Raw genomic sequence first — 22,948 nt, forward strand, 5'->3', positions numbered from 1 at the left:
TGTTCCTGACTCCTGCAAAATGCAGCAGTGCTGTGTCTGTCAAATGTACCAACCTCCCATTCCTGTCCTTCTGTTTTCTTTCTCCACATAACCAATCGCCACACAATAAGCGTCTGTAAAAAATCTAAAATCAGCTATTACCTTAGAACGCAGATTCTTCAAAACTTTTAAGGAACATTGAAAAATCTTTGTTATACAAGTTTAAATTATTCCATCCATCTATCTATCCAGGGTCACACCCGTGTCAGCAAGCATACAGAATGAGGCAGGAACAATCCCTGAATGGTGCGCTAGCTCATCATAACTGCTGCGCCACCATGCCCCCACATGTTCAATTATTAACAGTATACATTATTTAAATGAAGTTAACTATTTATCTGTAAAATGTGTGATATAGGCGCTTGGTTGGCGCTGACCCGAAACAGACTGACACCAGAGGCAAATGTAATATATATACTTTAATGCATTTCATATAAAAATTATATCAAGTATACATCCTAGTATTTCATTAGCATACAGCTCCAAGAGGATAGCCCTTGGAAATCTAAATCGACTTAGAAGCCAGTCATAATTATCTGTAAAAATGTGTTCTCTTCTGTTGAACTGAACTGAGTTCCTTTATTGTCATTGTTCAATGAGATTCAATATGCAACTCCTCCATAAACTTATTTTCCTCTAAAATGATGCAGTAAGTAATAATAATAATAATACGATAAAAAATAATGAAAAAATACTATATGAAAGCATAAGTACAATATACATATGCATATAGTGCAGATAGTGTAAATGGTTCATAAAGTGGCCCAGGTTGTGCAATATTACTGTTGTAGTGCAAGTTTACAGTGAGGTAATTGTAATTGTAAGTACAAACAGTTCTACTGGGAGCACTTGATGGACTGATTGATTGTGTTTATAGCTCTGGGGATAAAACTGTTTCTGAGCCTCGAGGTTCATGCAGGAAAGACTGAAGCATTTGCCAGATGGGAAAAGTTCAAACAGATTGTGGCATGGGTGAGTGGAATCTATATAGATGCCAGTGGCTTTCCTGTAGCAGCATGTGCTATAAATGTCCTCCAATGCTGGAAGCTGTATCCCGATAATGCTTTATCCTATTGACACAACCCGCTGTAGAGCTTTCAGATCAGCTGCTGTGTAGCTGTGACACCACAAACACATACAATGGATTAAAATACTCTCAGTGTTGCACCGAGGGTAACAATGCTAAAGCAACTATAGTATTTGGAATGGTTTGGTCATTGCGTGCACCATTATATTGTGAATTTCCCCTTGGGATTTGTGAATTTCCCCTTGGGATTAATAAAGTATCTATCTATCTATCTATCTATCTATCTATCTATCTATCTATCTATCTATCTATCTATCTATCTATCTATCTATCTATCTATCTATCTATCTATCTATCTATCTATCTATCTATCTATCTATCTATCTATCTATCTATCTATCTATCTATCTATCTATCTATCTATCTATCTATCTATCTATCTATCTATTGTTACATAAGGATTACAATCAAGTGTCTTCCTTATCCTGCTTGACCACCTGTCTGCTCCATGTTAGAGTATCACTATGTTGCTATTGATTCTGATTATTCATACTCGTACAATAAGGTGAAATCAATCATCAGTTGTGAATTAGTGTCAGTGGATCTCGCTATCCTGACACTTCATGATGAGAGAATGGGATGTTGTTCCTCAGTTTCCATTAAACTGCGCTTTAAAAGGAATGAAACAGTTACTTCTGATTTAGATCAATTGATAGATCACTAGAATGAAATGAACAGTCATCTTTAATGCAATTTGTGAAATACATTTGGAAATGGCAATACTTTGATGTTAAGTTGTATAATTTTTAACTGGTATTTCAGTTCAATGAAGAAATCATCTTTAGTTTATGTGTATTGTAGCCAAAAAATTAGGAAACGAGCTAGATTTTTGAAAAATTTGCATCCGTGGTGAGTTTTGGGACGAGTTTTGAAAATTGACATCAATGTTCTGAAACTAGTACCAAAGTGATTATAAAAAACTGTATTACGTGTCTTCTCTCTGATTGGGCCCTGCTCATTACAATGTCTCATTCTCTGATTGGTTACCCTTCATGGAAGAAAAACATATTTCTACATAGCAGACATACAAGTGTTGCTTTCCATTACGCTTGTTGTGTTGCTTACCTATATGCATCTATACTGCATTTTGTACAGTTTCAATGCTGCATTCTTGTACAAAGACACATAATTTACCAATTTGAATGCTGCATTAATGCACAAAAGAAAAATAAATTATCAATCACTACAGGTCTGTGATAAATCCTGTGACTGGTGGCATTACCATCCATACAAGGATTGCTGGTTTTGGGTAAGATATCTATGCTGCTTGATTACATTTTCAGTCATTTTGGGTTGAACATATCTTTCATAATGTGAAAAAGCCAGCATGGTTTTGTTTAAAAGTGCCATTTTTAAAATAAAAACGTTGTAGTTTGGACATAGCCTAAGACACACAAGGAGCAAGCATTAAAACCTTTGTATAATTGGCTTTGGCAATTGTGATTAGGAGTTGTGGGTTAAGGGTTAGGGCTCAAATTTAATTTATAATGTTCTAGCTTATTTTGTAAAGTACCTAGTGATGGCACTACAAACATTTATTCAATTTCTTAGTACAGAAGCAGCTAAATACAAACCAGGTATGCACATTTGCATTTGCCGATGAGGCGTACCTTGCGGTAGTACACTCTCTATGAAATCAGTTTGTGTGTTATTTAACATTCACCCTCAGAGTCTGATTGACCTTGCTAGGCAGGAGTCTTAAGTATTTCTTGACTCTCTTCATTTTGGTTTCTTTCTGCAGTTGCACACACGGTCTTGGCAGCATATTAAAGAAAGCAGTTTACAAACAATATCATGACGCCAGCTACTCTGTGGAGGTGAGTCAGCCAGCTTGGCTTGGCTTTCTGGGCCCAATTATCAAAGCAGAAGTCGGCGACCAAATTATCATTCATCTGAAGAATTTTGCATCTCGGCCATATTCCATCCATCCACATGGCGTCCACTACGAGAAGGATTCAGAAGGCAAGTATAATATTAAACATTAAAGTCTGCTGTACTGAACACTTGTCTTTTATGATGTTGAAAGCCTGCAGGCAGCTGCAGTCCCAAAAGGGCAGTTAGATAAATAGAGTGGTTGAGAACATGTTAGGGGGAAGAAAAAAAAAAACAATAAGGAAAAAATGAAAAACCAGAGAACTCATGCATGCTGCTGGAATAGAAAATTGGAAAAATTTTGACATGAAGCCACCCCTCTCTTCTAGTTATGAGAAATAATGGGCAATGCTGAAGACAAATAGGAGTTATAAATGCATCTCCTATCCAGCCAGGGTTCATAAAGTGTGAGACCAGGAAAGATCTTTTTCCCTTGTAAATAATGAATGGAACAGGATACATAGTGTAGATCAGGGTATTTATTAGTCTAAAATTTTTATAATTAATGTAATAAGGTTTTTAATTCCAGAGGGGGGCCCCGGTGACCCGTGTCCTGGTGAAGGAAAACGGCGTCCAAATTTTTTATTCATCATAGAAGGTCTGTTGCGTTTGACCGTGTCCCTCGGGGAATCCTGTGGGGGGTGCTCCGGGAGTATAGGGTACCGGATCCCCTGATAAGGGCTGTTTGGTCCCTGTACAACCGGTGTCAGAGTTTGGTCCGCATTGCCAGCGGTAAGTCAAACCCATTTCGAGTGAGAGTTGGACTCCTCCAGGGCTGCCCTTTGTCACCGATTCTATTCATAACTTTTATGGACAGAATTTTTAGGTGCAGCCAAGTTGTTGAGGGGGTCCGGTTTGGTGGACTCAGGATTGGGTCACTGTTTTTTGCAGATGATTGGCACCCTACCCGGGATTGGTTCCCTGCCTTGTGCCCTGTGTTGGCTGGGATTGGCTCCAGTAGATCCCCGTGACCCTGTGTTCGGATTCAGCGGGTTGGAAAATGGATGGATGGATGGATGTTATCCAGTTTGCTTCATCAGGCCGTGATCTTCAGCTCTCTCTGGATCAGTTTGCAGCCGAGTGTGAAGCGGCTGAGATGGGAATCAGCACCTCCAAATCCGAGACCATGGTCCTCAGCTGGAAAAGGGTGGAATGCCCTCTCAGGGTTGGGAGCGAGATCCTGCCTCAAGTGGAGGAGTTCAAGTATCTTGGGGTCTTGTTCATGAGTGAGGGAAAAATGGAACGTGAGATCGACAGGTGGATCTGTGTGGCGCCCGCAGTGATGCGGGCTCTGCATCGGTCTGTCGTGGTGAAAAAGGAGCTGAGCCGTAAGGCAAAGCTCTCAATTTACCAGTCGATCTATGTTCCTACCCTCACCTATGGTCATGAGCTATGGGTAGTGACCGAAAGAACGAGATAGCGAATACAAGCGGCTGAAATGAGTTTCTTCCACAGGGTGTCTGGGCTTTCCCTTAAAGATGGGGCGAGAAGCTCAGTCAACCGGGAGGGGCTCAGAGTAGAGCCGCTGCTCCTCCGCATCGAGAGGAGTCAGATGAGGTTACTCGGGCATCTGATCGGGATGCCTCCTGGACGCCTCCCTGGTGAAGTGTTCCAGGCACGTCCAACCGGGAGGAAGCCCCGGGGGAGACCCAGGACACAGTGGAGGGACTATGTGTCCCGGCTGGCCTGGGAATGCCTCGGGATTCATCCCGGAAGAGCTAGAAGAAGTGGGAGAGGGAAGTCTGGGCATCTCTGCTCAAGCTGCTGCCCCCGCGACCTGACCTCGGATAAGCAGAAGAGGATGGATGGTTGGATGGATGGAGGTTTTTAACAAAGGTGGATGAATTGAATGGGATAGGATGATTAATCTTGAAGAACTTTGGTCTGCTCTCTAGGGTTCTGGTGAAGAGATGGGTTATGAAATTCTATCTTACTTTGAGGTTAATACACTCTTCCTTGATTACATTTAAGTTTAAATCTGCCAACTAAAGTGAAATGTAAGTTTAGTCAGATTTTGTTAATCTATTTCTTATTAGTTTGAATTAAAAATTGATCTGTTTTATACAGTATAACATCATCACAAATGTAGAGATTGAACTAACTAGAAATATAATTCATTACATATATTTTAAAGAGTTATTTAACAGAATTTGACTATTAATCATATGGCATAAGTAGATTGGAGCCCTTTTTATTATTTTTATTGACCTTAAAGATCAAATTAGAATATGCAAAACAAATCCAATCAATAATACAATCAATACAAATGTAAAGTGCCCCTATAAATAAAATACATTTTTATTATTATTATTATTATGAAGTATACAAAAGGAAATTAAGATGAATCACATCAAAATCAACATTTACCTACCCATCTTACAGAGCTATGTGAGCAAAAAGTCCATTGTAAGATAATTCTTCACATAAATTAAAGCAGCAAATGGAAAAGAAAACAGAGGCCCATCAAGCTTATTTTAGAACAATGTTAGTACATTCTTGCCAAACTTGGAAAAACTTGGCAGCGTTCCTCAAAAAGAAAACTTGATTTTTCTAGTTTTAGATATTATAAGACATTGCTTTCCTACTGAGTTATACAGGATGGGTTAGGTTTCTTTCACTTGAGCAAGGTAAGTCTACATGTAATCAATGTAGTTTAAAAAATCATAGTTGATTTATCGTTACATAATGTTATCCCTTTCAGTGTTACTCTGAACTGTACCATTAAAGGATTAGGCATAACTTTAAATCCAACAATTTAAATTTACCCCACAATGGTCTTAATTTAGGATAGTCCCAAAACATATGACCTAGTGAGACTAGTGCTTGATACAATCATTCACGTATTGGGTCAGGTTCCTGAAATATTGTGGATAGTTATAATATTTATATTATGTGAATGATGCTCAGTTTTAAGTTGGATTACAGAATGCTTTGAGCAGACTGATGAATAGTGTATTCTATGAGTTATTGAATTCCATTCCTCATCTGAGATATTAACTGACATGTCTCTTTCCATCATAGCCTAGGATCGTTTGGATGTTCAGACTGTAAAAATAATTGATAAAGTCCAGAAATACAATCAATAATCTCCTCATTGATGGATAAAAGAAAGGGCAAAAAAGGCTGTAGCAAGATATTAATGGAAGATTAACATAGAGAGGCAGGTTTCTTAAGACAAATTTTCTAACATGCCAATAAAAGAATTGGCATGTTGCAGAAATTCCATATTTAAGGCATAATTGATCAAAGGGTGCATATACACTGTCAATACAGAGGTCTCTGAAAGTCTGGATACCTAATGATTTCCACAAATTAAATTCTGTGTAGGTTAAAGAGAGATGGAATATTTGAAGTTTAAATTACTTTGCTGTTATTTTAAGAGAAAACACAATGGATAATAAAAAGACTTAATTTATTCTGTAATATTATGAAATATCATGTTGAGAGTAAGAAAATGATGGCATAGAATATATATGTGTTATCACTTTTAAGAGTTTTTGAACAAAAACTAATAATAAAACATGGTATAAATGGATATAAATGGACCATCTAATTATTCATATTCATTTTATGACCTGTACTAGGATCAAGGTCAGTCCTTTTCAATTTTGTGTCTCTCTTGTAAGATCACTTGTTACTCAGTTACTCTTATGAATATAAAAAACAGAGAAAAACTGAAAAGGCTTGGGTATCTGTTTTATTGTGTTATCGGATCACCTGTAACATCCACCAAACATGAAAGGTAAAAACTAAACTCTTAGGTTTTTTTTCCTAATGGAGGATAAAAAAATGTAAGACCCAGTTTTACAACTGTTACCTAAAACGTCTTACCTGTCTCATCGTCTGTATTGTATCCCATATATGTAACCCTAGGGCCCTCTAATGGCAGGCTGTTTGCTGACTAGAACTGCCTTTACTTTCAAATCTTTAGTTCAAGCCAATTTTACCACCAACAGAGATGTCCCCTTGTGCCCATTAATGGACCATAGCCAGGCAAGGAGTGGATAATCTAGCTTCGTAGGCTAATAGTAATCAGAAAAAGAGGCACTGGCCTTTAAGCTTTCATTTGCAAATAATATTTGTTTGCATTTTAACCAATAGCAGCAAATATAAGCAATGCAAAGTATAATACAACCTGAGTGGGTTCATGCAGTCTTCATTCAGACCCAAATGACATATCCAGATGGTCCAGTCCCTTAGTTACAGATAATACATTGTTAATTGAAAAATGAAAAGAAAAAGATTTATTGCTGGAGACAAAGCTCCTTGGAAAGTGTCCAGGAGTTAAACGACTTAAAAAGTTCCATGAAAGCGCCTGTGGCTCATCTCAAAGTGTGCATTTTTGCAAATGAGCGGAACTCTTTACAAGTGTCGAGGAAAAAAAAACTGAACCAAAAGTTTCCATTTTTCAAGCAGTAATTGAGAGAAAACATTTTTTGAAAAAAGTCTCTCCCAGAATAAGATCCTGGCTTACTTGTTTTCTTTTTGTTAGCAGAGCGTACAATTTCTCCAACACACAAAAATGTTGTTAAATCATTATCCTAAAGTCAAGGCAATTTTCCCATGGAAATCAAAAGCAGCACTTTCTAACTAAGAAAATACTTTAAATTGTGCTTTGTCTTTCAGCTTTCGCAGAATACACACACCTGTTCAGCATGATGAGACTTTCAAGTTTTGACTTATTATCTAACATCTGTCAGTTGAAAAAGTTAAACTATTTGCCATACCGGATCCAAAGGACCCTATGTTGCCAATTCGCAAATAATATTTCAGAATTGAAAATTAAAGATTGAGGGCACTTTTTGAAACACTAATGCTCCTACTAAACTTCTCCTGGTCTTTCACAGGACAATTTTCTGTTCCATTTGTGCATTGAGAAATGTTGCAGGGAGGAAGGGGTTGATTAGAGATGCCAGTAGGTCTAGTGCTTGGTGGTCTAGGTGGTCAGTTTTCTGTCAAAAGAGTAATAGGGCAAATAATTAAGGTGCATTGCTTTCATCATCCCCTGCACCCCATTCAAAATCTGTCCTTGCAAGATCTTACGAGTGCTCACATCTATCTCATGTTAATCCTTTTTAAATGAACCCTTCCACTGTACTGCTTGAATTCTTTCAGTCAGTTCGGAAGATTTGTCCATTTGTTTTACTCCCTAATTCAGACTTGCTCCTTTAGCAAAGAAAATGTCTGTCAAAATAGGTAATGCATCTTATTCACACAGCAAGTGTTTCTCAGAATGATTGACAATGATTCAAGAACAATAACTGTCATTTTGTCAAAGCTGTCTTAAATTTGATTGATGGAAACATAATAAAAGATAGCTCACGACAAAAATGAACAAAGGAAACCAAAAATAGTGATTAATTGTGAGCAACGTGGGACTTACTCATGAATCAATGTTGCAAAATTCAAGATAGGGAGAACACAAAATGAAAATTAACTAAAGAAGACAAAACCCTACTGACTCTCTAAGGCTTTCTACTTGGGTCTTAACCGTTGTATATCAGGTAGGGTGGCTCGACCACTTGCCCACCTTCTCATTCCTATAGTAAGCACTCCCTTCTTCAATTCTTCTCTTTCTTGTTCCCGCTCTCTTTTACACTTTTTCTAATCCAGTCTCCACTCCTTCCACTAGTAACCCCTTCCCCAATTAATTTCCCATTGTTTAGCTTAAATCTCCATTGATCTTCTGGGTTCTCTTCGAGCTAATCCCACAATCACTTACAGTATCAGAGATGGCCGTATAAAAAGTGTGTGCTTAGTGCACAGTCACAAAAAGGTTTAGGGATGGCCACCCTGTATACTTGAAAAAAGATTGAAAAAATATAAACATGTCTTCACAGACAGGAGTCCAAAACCGAACTGACTAACAGGTTGAAAGCCGCTTTATAAATACGGCTGAAAGGAGGAAGAGGTGGACTCAGGGAGGCTGGAACAGGAACTGAAGTGGGAAGAAGATGGATTCTGGGTATCAGATATGATGTTATCAGAGGGTGCCAGAAATGACGTCAACAGGGCCAGACTGGTGGTGATGTCATTGAGAGGCAGGTTCTTCGGCTGATCTGCAGAAGGACAAAAGGAGAAAGGATCAGGTGACAGTGCCAACCCCTGAGCCAACTGAGAAATAACACTATTTGAGCTTGTAAACCGTCTCCCAAAGCCCAGATCTATCGCGTTGGAGGGCCTGAACCTAAATGTCATGAACCAGAGAAAGAGCTTCACCGTTGGCCTGGGGAGAACCCTGACGATAAAGGACAGAAAATTTACAAGGTTGGAGGTCCAAAAACCAACAAGTGACATGTGGGTTGAACTCCTTGTGCACTATCATCCACTGTAAAGCAGCATGATCATTGACAAGGGTGAAATCATGGCCCAAGAGGTAGCACCTCAGTTGTGTTACTGCCCATTTTATCAGCCAAGGCCTCCCATTCCACTCCTGCATACCTGGTTTTCCTGTCCAGCAGTTTCCAACTCAGGAATACGATGGGGTGTTCGACACAGTCATAGCTTTGGCTTAGCATGGCACCCAGTCCTGTGTCCGAAGTGTTGGTCTGGAACATAAAAGGCAGAGAGAAGTTAGAAACCATTGAAACATGTGCTGATGTAAGGACATGCTTCAAATCATGAAATGCACCGTCAGCTTTATTGTCCCATACCACAGCATTGGGGGCCTGCTTCTTTTTTAAATCTGTCAAGGGCACTGCAATTGCTGAGATCTGAGGTACAAACCGGCAGTAATACCTGGACAGCCTAATTCAATGGCAAATGGCATTTACCTTTGAACACTGTGGTCTGACTGACCAGCCAACACCAGGGAGCCTAAATATTTGGCCTTGTTCAATACCAAGGATACATTACTTAGAATTGATTCGAAGTCTGTCTTTTACAAAGCCTGGAGCTCAGCCTGAACCTGCTCTAAGTGTTTGTCTGATGTGTCTTAGAATACTGTAGATGACTATGTTATCCATTTAGGCAACACTATAGGAATTGTAGGGCCGTAGCACTTCATCCACCAGAAGTTGGAAGGATGGCAGGGTCCAAATGGAAGAGCACGATATTGCCAGTGCCCACTAGGGGCGCTAAATTAAAATTAAAGGGCCGTTAAAGAAACCTGCCAGTACCTGTTTGTCATGTCAAGAGTGGTCAGGTACAGTATTACGCTTTTCCAAGAGGCTCGAGGAGGTCGTCCACTCATGGCATCGGGTAAATATCAAAATGGGACACCTGATTAAGTTGACGGAAGTCATTGCAGAACTTTCAACTTCCGTCGGGTTTGGGGCCAACACAATTGGGCTGGACCAGAGACTATGACTTTCCTCAGTTACACCTAGTTCCAACATTCGTTTGATCTCAATCTCCACTTCATTATATTTTGCCTCCTGGAGGTGATAAGGCTTCTCCTGGATGATTATCCCAGGGTCTGTTATAATATAATGTTCAATCAGTGAGGTCTGACCTGGTTTCTCACTCACTACCTCAGGGACTGACAGGATGACTGCTTTGAGTTCCTGTTTCTGTTGAGGTGTCAAATTAGGACTAAAGTTAAGGGTGTTTTTACAAGCGAAAAGAGAACGGGGATGGCCAGAGTAAGGATCGGGGTCCCTATCCCTCCACGGCTTCAGCAGGTTGACATGATGAATCTGTTTGCCCGGGCGACGATTAGGTTGTTTAAACAGATAATCAACAAGCCCGTTTTGCTCCTTAAGTTTGTATGGGCCCTGCCAACAACAACAACAACAACATTTATTTATATAGCACATTTTCATACAAAAAAGTAGCTCAAAGTGCTTTACATAATGAAGAAAAGAAAAATAAAAGACAAAGTAAGAAATTAAAATAAGACAACATTAGTTAACATAGAATAAGAGTAAGGGCCGATGGCCAGGGAGGACAGAAAAAACAAAAAAAACTCCAGACGGCTGGAGAAAAAAATAAAATCTGCAGGGGTTCCAGGCTACGAGACCGCCCAGTCCCCTCTGGACATTCTACCTAACAAAAATGAAATAGTCCTCTTTGTATTTAAGGTTCTCACGGAAGGACTTGATGATGATGGTCATGCAGACTTCTGGCTTTTAATCCATCAATGTGCCATTACTTTAGAGTATGAGGTAGGAACAAGTACAATGACACGGTCTCCTAGGTGGAATTCCCTAAGTACTGTCCCACAATTGTAACATCGAGCCTGTGCTGCTTGTGCCTTTTCCATGTTTGTTTAAAGATACGTCTAATTTTGGAGGATCTGTTACAGAACTACATGATATATTCCAGAACGTTAGTAGAAGGGAGGGCCTCCTCCCATGCTTCTTTTATGATGTCTAATATCCCATGGGGTTGATGCACCTCCCGATAAGCAAAAAGTACAAGGGGGAGTAGCTGATCCCAGTTCCTCCAGTCCTCACTGACCATCTTATGTAACATTTGCTTGAGAGTCTGATTAAACCTCTTCTACAAGACCATCAGTTTGGGGATGATACACTGTGATCTTTAAATGTTTGATCTTGAGCAACTTGGCAACTTCCCTGAATGCCTCTGAGGTAAAAGGCATCCTTTGGTCTGTTAAGACTTCTTTTGGGTTTCTGATATGCACAAAGATCCCTACAAGTTCCCATGCGATTGTTTCGAATTGGCTACTCTCAACAGGACAGCCTCAGGAAAGAGAGTAGCATAATCTATGAGGATGAGAATGTATTTATGTCCTCTTGTTGAGGGATCAAGGGGTTCTATGATATTGACCCCTTTACTTTCGAAAAGGTGTCAATTAGTGGAAGGGGAAACAACAGTGCACAATCCTTTTTAGGAATCCGACATAAATGACACTCTGGAAAGGAAGAACAGAAATGCTGGATCTCTTCATGGATTCTCCATCCATCCATGCATCCTCTTCCGCTTATCCGAGGTCGGGTCGCGGGGGCAGCAGCTTGAGCAGAGATGCCCAGACTTCCCTCTTCCCAGCCACTTCTTCTAGCTCTTCTGGGAGAATCTGAAAGGCGTTCCCAGGCCAGCCGAGAGACAGTCCCTCCAGCATGTCCTGGGTCTTCCCCGGGGCCTCCTCCCGGTTAGATATGCCCGGAACACCTCACCAGGGAGGCGTCCAGGAGGCATCCTGATCAGATGCCCGAGCCACCTCATCTGACTCCTCTCGATGCGGAGGAGCAGCGGCTCTACTCTGAGTCCCTCCCGGATGACTGAGCTTCTCACCCTATCTTTAAGGGAAAGCCCAGACACCCTACGGAGGAAACTCATTTCAGCTGCTTGTATTCACGATCTCGTTCTTTTGGTCACTACCCATAGCTCATGACCATAGGTGAGGGTAGGAACATAGATCGACTGGTAAATTGAGAGCTTTGCCTTACGGCTCAGCTCCTTTTTCACCACGACAGACCAATGCAGAGCCCGCATCACTGCGGATGCCTCACCGATCCGCCTGTCGATCTCACGCTCTATTCTTCCCTCACTCGTGAACAAGATCCAGAGATACTTGAACTCTTCCACTTGGGGCAGGATCTCACTCCCAACCCTGAGAGGGCATTCCACCCTTTTTCGGCTGTGGACCATGGTCTCGGATTTGGAGGTGCTGATTCCCATCCCAGCCGCTTCACACTCAGCTGCGAACTGATCCAGAGAGAGCTGAAGATCATGGCCTGATAAAGTAAACAGGACAACATCATCTGCAAAAAGCAGTGACCCAATCCTGAGTTCACCAAACCGGACCCCCTCAACACCCTGGCTGTGCCTAGAAATTCTGTCCATAAAAGTTATGAACAGAATCGGTGACAAAGGGCAGCCCTGGTGGAGTCCAACTCTCACTGGAAACGGGTTCAACTTACTGCCGGCAATGCGGACCAAGCTCTGACACCGGTTGTACAGGGACCGAACAGCCCTTATCAGGGGGTCCGGTACCTCATACTCTCGGGGTACCCCCCACAGGACACGGTCGAACGCCTTTTCCTTTTTTTTTTTAAATTTTATTTATTAATTTTATTGTAATCATTCCATACAAATAGATCAATTTATAACAAAAAAAAAAAATTGAAGACAAATCAAACCCCACCCCTGAGAAGGAGAGCTTAGCCAAAGGAGAATTGCATAGGGCTTTTTAATAAGGCAACAATAAACAAAAGAAAGGAAGAAATATATATAGGTAAATAAAAAATGGAGAAGGAAAATAAATGCGGTGATAGTTATTTCTCTTATTCTAAAATCATACTGATTAGATCCTGCCAGGTTTTGAAAAAATTCTGTACAGATCCTCTAACTGAGAATTTGATTTTTTCCAATTTCAAATAATATAAAACATCGGTTTCCCACTGACTTATCAGAGGAGAATTAGGATTCTTCCAATATAACAAAATTAGTCTGCGTGCCAAAAGTGTAGTGAATGCAATCACCGTTTGCTTGTCCTTCTCCACTTCAAGTCCGTCTGGAAGAACACCGAACACAGCTGTTAATGGGTTAGGAGGGATTGTGACCCCAAGGCTGTAATGGGTGAACGGCTGTAAGCCTTTTCCAAGTCCACAAAACACATGTAGACTGGTTGGGCAAACTCCCATGCACCCTCCAGGACCCTGCTAAGGGTGTAGAGCTGGTCCACTGCTCTACGACCAGGACGAAAACCACACTGTTCGTCCTGAATCTGAGGTTCGACTATCCGATGGACCCTCCTCTCCAGGACCCCCGAATAGACTTTTCCAGGGAGGCTGAGGAGTGTGATCACTCTGTAGTTGGAACACACCCTCCAGTCCCCCTTCTTAAAGAGGGGGACCACCACCCCAGTCTGCCAATCCAGAGGCACTGTCCCTGATGTCCATGCGATGTTGCAGAGGCATGTCAACCAAGACAGTCCTACAACATCCAGAGCCTTGAGGAACTCCAAGGTGTATCTTATCCACCCCCTGGGGCCCTGCCACCAAGGAGTTTTTTGACCACCTCGGTGACCTCAGTCCCAGAGATGGGGGAGCCCACCTCCGAGTCCCCAGGCTCTGCTTCCTCATTGGAAGGCATGTTATTGGGATTGAGGAGGTCTTCGAAGTACTCCCCCCACCGACCCACAACGTCCTGAGTCGAGGTCAACAGTGCACCATCTCCACCATATACAGCGTTGATACTGCACTGCTTCACCCTCCTAAGACGCCGGATGGTGGACCAGAATCTCCTCGAAGCCGTCCGAAAGTCATTCTCCATGGCCTCCCCAAACTCCCCCCATGCCCAAGTTTTTGCCTCAGCAACCACCAAAGCCGCATTCTGCTTGGCCTGCCGGTACCTATCAGCTGCCTCCAGAGTCCCACAGGACAAAAAGTCCTGTAGGACTACTTCAGCTTGACGGTATCCTTCACCGCTGGTGTCCACCAACAGGTTCGGGGGTTACCGCCCCGACAGGCACCGACCTCCTTACGGCCACAGCTCAGGTCAGCAGCCTCAACAATAGAGGCACGGAACATGGCCCATTCAGAGTCAATGTCCCCAGCCTCCCTCGGGATGTGGTCAAAGTTCTGCTGGAAGTGGGAGTTGAAGCTACTTCTGACAGGGGACTCTGCCAGATGTTCCCAGCAGACCCTCACAACACTTTTGGGCCTATCAGGCCTGACTGGCATCCTCCCCCACCATCTAAGCTTACTCACCACCATATGGTGATCAGTTGACAGCTCCGCCCCTCTCTTCACCTGAGTGTCCAAGACATGTGGCCGCAGGTCCGACGACACGACCACAAAGTCGATCATCGAACTGAGGCCTAGGGTGTCCTGGTGCCAAGTGCACATATGAACACCCCTATGCTTGAACATGGTGTTCATTATGGACAATCTGTGGTGAGCACAGAAGTCCAATAACAAAACACCGCTCGGGTTCAGATCGGGGGGGCCATTCCTCCCAATCACGCCCTTCCAGGTCTCACTGTCATTGCCCACGTGAGCATTGAAGTCTCCCAGCAGAACAAGGGAGTCTCCAGAAGGTATGCCCTCTAATTATGGAAAAGAGTCAAATCATGAATCAGAGAGAAATCATGCATTCTCAGCCAATAAAATCTGTGTTTAATCTTCTCTAGTGTTTTGGTGGTTCCCAGAGGGGCACCTAGGAGATGGGTATGTGCTAGTTCACAGACCTGTTGCTGGTGGGTCCACGGTACCAACAACAGTAACCTCGTTTCCCCCTCATGCTCAGCTACCTGATATAATAAATCATTGTTAATAACAAAGTGGAGTCTGGATGGCATGGGATTTAAAGTGCATTGACCATTCACTGAGACTACTGCATTTTTGGCAAACTTAAGGGAATCATCATTCCACTGTTCCTATTTAAAGGATGCCGAGGTTTGCAAAAACTGAAACTGCAATGTAGTAAGTGGGTCTAGACTGTCCTCAGTGCGTGGAGCATCAGACCGTGGCATCAAAGACCCAGGCTCTGTAATTCCGGTGTGTTCGTTAGGACTTCACACTGGGTAGTCATGTGACTGCTTGTTGTCAGCGGTGTACACAGCATTGCTATAGTTTGGGGTGGTTTACTAGGCCCAAAGACTTAACAGGTGGGTTTTGTGTCATACTGCTTTTAATCTTAGACCAGTCTCTGCTGAGTATGACAGGAAAGGGTGGATTTCGCAGCACCAGTACCTCTACAGCCCTTTTCATAGCTGATCACACAGGTAGCAGACCAATACCACCGATTTTTCCCATCAATACAGGTCAGACTGATCTTTACCTTAAGCTACTGTTGCAATAAGACATAACTGTGAGCGAGTGTCTATGAGTACAGTTACCCTATAGCCATTCACCACTCCTATTCCTGTTCAAGGAAAAGATAAGGAGTTAGCAGTGTCACAAAAACGACCATAGGACACTGAGAAGGTTTGGGGCAGCCACCCGTATAATTTTTCCCATCTGCAAACTTGGGTCCAAAGAAAAGACATGTTCACATAACTGAGTCCAAATCAGAACTGACTAACTGGAAGCAAGATGGCGGCTTTAAAGGCCAGTGGAGGAAGTGATGTCATCAGGACCGGAACCAGAAGTGACGTCGTTGGCTGCCCCTGAGCCGGGCGGGATTTTCCTAGAATTGTCTGTAAAACATCAAGAGAGAGAATTAGTGTACTTCGCCACCCCTGGTCCGGCATGGAATTACATGTGCTCAAGACCTTTAGTTGTCTCCTAAACACACGTGGGTGACAGCAGTAACACAGTACTTTTCACCTGTACCCTAACTACACTCTGTTGGCTTGCTGAGTTGCAGGCAGTTGGGGATGGTGTACCCTGGCTCCCCACACTTGAAACAGCACAGAACTGAGGCGTGCTTCTCCATTGGAAACTGTTCCTATTCTCTACATCACGGCGTGAAGGCTCAGGGTTAGCGATATGCCCCTGTTGGGATTGGTGCGTGGACATTTCTGCATGCTCGGAGACCTGGTTGACATCCTATGTCTCTCCACTGTATCAATCAAGGCATTCAGGTTATTATAGGCTTGCCTGTGGACTGGCTGGGTGAGAAAGCCGGGGAGGGCGTTTGCCCGTAGGTTGCAGGGAACTTGCTCTTTGACTTCTTTTGAGCTGTTAATGTCTGGCCTTAGCCAGCACCCTGCTTTTCTCCACAAATCATACTCCTGAGGTCTTGTCGGCTGCTCTGCATCTAACCTCCACTCATGGCAGTGCCTTGCCTGCTGGTCAACGGAAATGCCATACCTTTTATCGTGGCTTTGAGAGTATCATAGTTGACGGCATATTCAGTCTTGAGGTCATAATAGGTCCGTTGTGCTTCACCCTTCCAGAACGGCTTTAATATGTTAGCCTACTCGGTGTGCTTCCAATGGTGTCTTATACTGTAGCTGTACACTCAAAAATTAAGAGATGCGACTCTATGTCTTTGTTCTCTTGTAACAGCATCAGTACCTGGGAGGAAGCCCTTCACCAATCCTGTTGGAGGGTGAAGTGTGCTTGAGCCCGTGATTCCGCCTCAGCGAGCTGGATTCTGGTTTCACCCAATTGGACCTTAAGTCCCTTTATTTCTGTAGCCATGCTGTGTAGCAACAAAGTCAGGTCTTGCTCTTCAGTCATTTTCAAGCAATAATCCTACCGACTACGGCAATGTAATAAGAATGATGAAGAGTCACAAAAAGGTTTGGGGATGGCCACTCTGTATACCTGATAAAAGATCAAAAAACAAAAAAGTAAACACATCTTTACAGACAGGATGAAAGCCGCTCTATAAATATGGCTGAATTGAGGAAGAGGTGAAGTCAGGGGGGCTGGAAGAGAAACTGACATGGTAGGAAAATGGTTGCTTTGTTTAATTTTTAATTTCATTTGTTTTCTCTTTTGCACACATCTCCCAGCTTAATTTAAGAAATTGGTTAATTGTGAAACTCTAATTTTGACAGGCTGCTGTATTTATGATTCACTTGCACATATTAAATGGATTTATCATCACAGGTTGACAAACATATAAAATAGTCTTTCTAAATATGATGTCCTACTTTAAGCATTTATAGGTGGTTGCTAAATTAAAAGCAATTCTAACATTTTTAATTGCTCTTAAAATATACAGTAGTTTCATTAGGCCAGAACTGGAAATATGAATCACCAAAAACCATGCTATTCCAGATAAGTTGTGTCATCATCCATTAAATAATTTATTTCACTCTAGGATCTTTGTACCCTGACCAGACCTTTGGAAAAAATAAGCTTGATGATGCCATTGCACCCAGTGGGTCCCACACTTACACATGGACTGTGACAGATGAACATGCACCCACGGAGGATGACCCAGGCTGTCTGACGTGGATCTATCACTCTCATGTGGACGCTCCACGGGATATCTCCTCAGGACTTATTGGGCCATTGCTCACCTGCAAGAAAGGTGAGAAAAACATGCTTCTGTGAATGTTTAAAAGTTATTTTATGCACTCATTTTATGAACATCTCAGTTCATTTAATATAGGATTATAGGGTGTTGGCATCTATCCCAGTGACATTTGGTACAGGACACAAAACAATTACTAAATAAAGTGCTATGGCACACACTCCCACAATCATTCATGCTGTGGCAATGTAGATGTTCCACACTAACAAGAATGCAGGAGAAATCAGAGTATCACGAGAAATATCCACAAGAACATATAGAGAGATCATTCAAACTTGACATAGACAGTGGCCAGGCTAGCATATGTAGCCCGGAACTGTGAGACAGCAGTGTTAAACCACCATGCTACCATACTTCCAAGATCATTTTAGAATTTCGAAAAGATGACCAATTGAAAGGGTGGCACGGTGGCGCAGTGGTAGCGCTGCTGCCTTGCAGTTCGGAGACCCGGGTTCACCTCTCGGGTTCTCCCTGCGTGAAGTTTGCATGTTCTCCCCGTGTCTGCGTGGGTTTCCTCCGGGCACTCCGGTTTCCTCCCACAGTCCAAAGACATGCAGGTTAGGTGGATTGGCGATTCTAAATTGGCCCTAGTGTGTGCTTGGTGTGTGGGTGTGTTTGTGTGTGTCCTGCGGTAGGTTGGTACCCTGCCCGGGATTGGTTCGTGCCCTGTGTTGGCTGGGATTGGCTCCAGCAGACCCCCGTGACCCTGTGTTCGGATTCAGTGGGTTGGAAAATGGATGGATGGATGGATGACCAATTGAAAATATGGCTTGAGTCACACTTTGCAAAACATCATTGACATCCTCAAGTGAACATGGTTGTGGCTTACTGAGGATTCATTGAGCCTTCACCCAAACCATTCTCTTAATGGTTATATGGAAACAAACAGGGAGCTGATCATAAATGCTCTGGTTACCTACAAGGAAGACAAAAAGTGATTCTCTGTATTTAATGTTTGGGAATAAAAAAAGAAAGCTATTTATTGTTCTCCTTGATTCCTTAAGGGTTAGGGTAAAGGTTAGTAGCTGCAGCTTTTATCCTAAATGACCATTTCATCTCAGGCACGTTCTTCCTGGTAGACAAACCTACACTTAATTAAGCCTTTTGTTGTTGTTATTTTTTCTGAACTCAGTAAATAGGTTCACAATTATACCTAACTTATTTAATTATAATGTCTTTACAAGTTTAGCAATTTAGCACACTGATCTGTATCCAGCCTCTTTAGAAATAATGGCTTTTCAGTGAGGCCCATTTCCAGTTTACAAGTAGGCATCCACGTGACATCATGCAGCAGCATTGGCACTTTATAACCCAACGACTTTATGAGGTCTACCATGACTTCATCATAACTTAGGAATCCTCTTCTAATCAAGGATTCACTGGTTGCACTGCATGTGGACGTGCATGTTTCAGGACCCATCTTTTGAAAAAAAAATGCAAAGTTAATGAGCATTCCTGCTCCCACTGACTAATGAAAATCGGAACAAGAGGCTTAATTAGGCAACTAGTCTAATTAATGGCATGCCTCTCATTAGAGAGTGTGACCAGAATGAAAACCAGCAGATACTGCAGCACTCCAATAGCTGAGCTTTAATGAGTTCTGAAAAAGGGAAAAATGGATTCATTAAGAATGGATTGCTATCAGAAGACAGAATTAGCTTCTAAAGACTAAATGGAAACCAGGCCTTCTAGAAGATGAGGTCAAGGTCATGAGAGTATAAAGTTTAGAAAACTCAAAAGAATGCAAAAATAAATAATATGTTTACTGGCCAATAATTCCATGAGTAATATTTGAATATTCTCATTATGAGACAGGGAAGACAATTTCTTGTTGGAGTACCTGCCTTGGCAAGCACTGCACTTTTGTTATGCTCACACGTTCCTGAAGACGTGATTTCCTCGAGCTTGAGAGGAGCTGTCAAGTCCTCCCATGGAGCTCTCTTTATAGGGACTTCAATTGTCTCAATCCCAGTCAGAGTATGCTATACCACTGTAGCTGTATGTAATCTGGCATTTCTTTATAAGAAGGAAATATTTACAAAAAATAAATCAAATGTTCCTTTCATTCCCCTGAGGCACACTAGCATAGGGATTCATTTATCTGTCTTCCCCATCTTCTACCCATTAACCTCAGTAGCTATTCTCTCTGCATTGGCTTGCTAGATAAACTGAAAAGTTACTGAACCACTTTATCCACTTAGTGATTTTCTGTGATTATTCCTGTTACCTCTGCCTGGATCTTCCACATCTCCTTCCATTCAGGTCCATGCACCATCATCTGCCTCTGGCCCTGTCTGCATGCACGTTATGCACGTTCATGTTGCAGGTTATACCTTGTACCACTTATTTGGGGTCAGATGTAACCCCAATGGCTCTCATGTTCTACAACCAGACAGATGGCCACAGCTTAAATATAAACATAATAGATGGATAAATACCACACAGGTACTACGTTTCCTTCAGTAAAACTTGCAGTAAACATCTTAGTATAGTTAGTCCAAGAATAATTATATGAACTACTTTTAAATAGATAGATAGATAGATAGATAGATAGATAGATAGATAGATAGATAGATAGATAGATAGATAGATAGATAGATAGATAGATAGATAGTGTAACTAATAAGGTCCTCCCCCTACAGCCCCCTCTGATGGTACCCAGTGAGTCAATAGGGCTGCACTTCTGAACTTCAGCTCCCATGCACCCCTGCAGGTGTCCAAACTGGGGTGCCTCAAGGACCACTGCCATGTGGCCTCCTGTTTGTGCTGGTTCATCCCTTGTATACTCCTGGCCAGGTAAGAAGTCATTCTCCCATCCAGCTGGGATGCCCATCTGTTCTCCATGGTACGTACAATAGATAGATAGATAGATAGATAGATAGATAGATAGATAGATAGATAGATAGATAGATAGATAGATAGATAGATAGATAGATAGATAGATAGATACTGTATGGTGTCTGCCAGGGTAGTGGCTCATATTTTTACAGTTTATTTACTCCTTCTCAAAGGTATCCTAGATGGCGTGTCTCTAGCTCGCCTGGATGTTGACAAAGACTTCATTTTGATGTTTATGAACGTGGATGAGAACTTGAGCTGGTATCTGGATGAGAATATTGAGAAGTTTTGCAGTGATCATGAAGATGTGGACAAAGAAAGTGAAGATTTTACAGCTGGCAATAAAAAGCACTGTAAGGTCATCCCCTCTACCATCCCCTCTCACATTATGTATATTTCAATGATGCAGGTGCTGTGTTCTAACTTCTGCTTTATGTGCAGCTATCAATGGATATATGAATGGGAGTCTACCAGGTCTGGAGATGTGTGTTGGAAGCACTGTGTCCTGGCATCTGTTTGGGATGGGTAGTGAGGCAGATGTTCACACAGCCTTCTTCCATGGACAGACCTTGACGGTGAGGCATCAGCGCACAGATGTTGTCAGCCTCTTTCCTGCAACCTTTGTGACAGCCAATATGCACCCCAGCAATGCCGGAAAGTGGCTGCTGAGCTGCCAGGTTAATGAACATCTAGCAGGTAAACAGCTCTTATTTTTATATCAACGTTGCATTGTGTACTGTATATTTAACCATTCAAGGCAAATTACCTCTTTAGTATTTACTATATTTAAGTGTGTGTTTAAGCATGTAAATGATGTAAGATTTTTTTACTTTACTGTTACTATATAAACACTTCAAAGATAGATAGATAGATAGATAGATAGATAGATAGATAGATAGATAGATAGATAGATAGATAGATAGATAGATAGATAGATAGATAGATAGATAGATAGATAGATAGATAGAACTTTACTATTTCAGAGAATACCTTCACTTGCTCGGGCAGTCATAGTGCAGAACAAAATCCAGCTCATGTTCATGGAGAGGCAGAGCCTGTTTTAGCAGCACTGGGTGTAAGGTAGGAAAAAGTATAATAAATGCAGATTATTAAATATGTGCAAGCCCTAGAACTACACACAAAATATACCTGGTAAACATTTAATATATTTTATCCCTAAAGAAATATTGTCTCTTTTTCAATGTATCTGTTATTATTGGCTGAGGAAATGAAGAGTGGACACAAAGGAAGAAGACATTACACAGCCTCACAGCCATGCACAAAACAATTTCTGAGTAGTGCCTTTTAACACACTTTTGTTGAATGAGCTGGAGGCTAAATGACCTACACAATAACATGGAATGGAGAGAATGGGAAAAATTACTTTTGTTGCCCTATAATTTTGCTATTATCTTCTTTCTTTTCTCTGCCCCGACTGCGTAAAGTTTAGTCCTGTACAGCCGCTGGCCTTCACTATCGGATTACTCAGACATCTGCTATCCCCTGAATTGGTGTTACTCCTCCAGCAGCAGATTACAGACATTAAATGACCTGAGTGTCTCTTTAAAGAAGAGCCTGCTCTGACAGGTCTTTGCTATCCGCCCAGCCCATTCGACTGTTCAGATGAATCTCCCTGGTATTTATAAGTCTGTACTACCTCTATTACAGTGACTGTCCTCTTGGCCTCCCTGGCACATGAAATATCCCTTCCAAGTCCTTTATCTTTGTTATATTCAGTTACAGATGGTTGTTTCTGTGCCATACCTCATCAGCTTTTTATTCTCATCTTCCCCACTATCAATACAGCCTATAGCATAGAAGACTATTATGGCTGTAAGTATACAGTGCGTATAATTCATAATTGTTGTATTTGTAATTAATTTCGGTCACTTTTGAAGAAATCTGTTTTCAGTTTGACTTTAAAGACTCTTTTTACTGTTGATCAACAACAAAAAACGCCAAATGAAATCCACTATGATTAAATGTTTTATAACTATTAAAAGTAACAACTTTCAAGGGGTGAATACTTTTTTAGGCGATTTTAGCCATACCTCAGTGAAAACTGCTATACAAGAATAAATTAAATTGAATATTTCTTTTGTTGATCATATTTAATTAAGAGCTGCACTATTCTTGGACAGCATAATGGCACAGTGGTTAGTTCTGGTGCCTCATGGATCCATGAATTAGGTTTGAATCTTGCTCCTGGTTGTAGACTGTGTGGAGTGTGCATGTTCTCCACATGTCTGTGTGTGTGTGTGTGTGTGTGTGTTT

At 41.8% G+C, this 22,948-nt stretch overlaps 1 protein-coding gene across 1 annotated transcript in view; it reads left to right on the forward strand.

Moving 5' to 3' along the window:
- The window catches only part of LOC114662141 (hephaestin-like), a 102,286-nt gene that overhangs the window by 15,556 nt on the left and 63,782 nt on the right, over positions 1-22,948 (forward strand). The window contains exons 4-7 of the mRNA XM_028815495.2: positions 2,868-3,088; positions 17,621-17,833; positions 20,848-21,027; positions 21,116-21,370. Of these exons, the coding sequence (XP_028671328.2) occupies positions 2,868-3,088; positions 17,621-17,833; positions 20,848-21,027; positions 21,116-21,370 (869 nt within the window). The remainder of the gene's footprint in view (positions 1-2,867; positions 3,089-17,620; positions 17,834-20,847; positions 21,028-21,115; positions 21,371-22,948) is intronic.

The sequence above is a fragment of the Erpetoichthys calabaricus genome, chromosome 12, assembly GCF_900747795.2.
Source record: "Erpetoichthys calabaricus chromosome 12, fErpCal1.3, whole genome shotgun sequence".
In the NCBI taxonomy this organism is placed as follows: domain Eukaryota; kingdom Metazoa; phylum Chordata; class Cladistia; order Polypteriformes; family Polypteridae; genus Erpetoichthys; species Erpetoichthys calabaricus.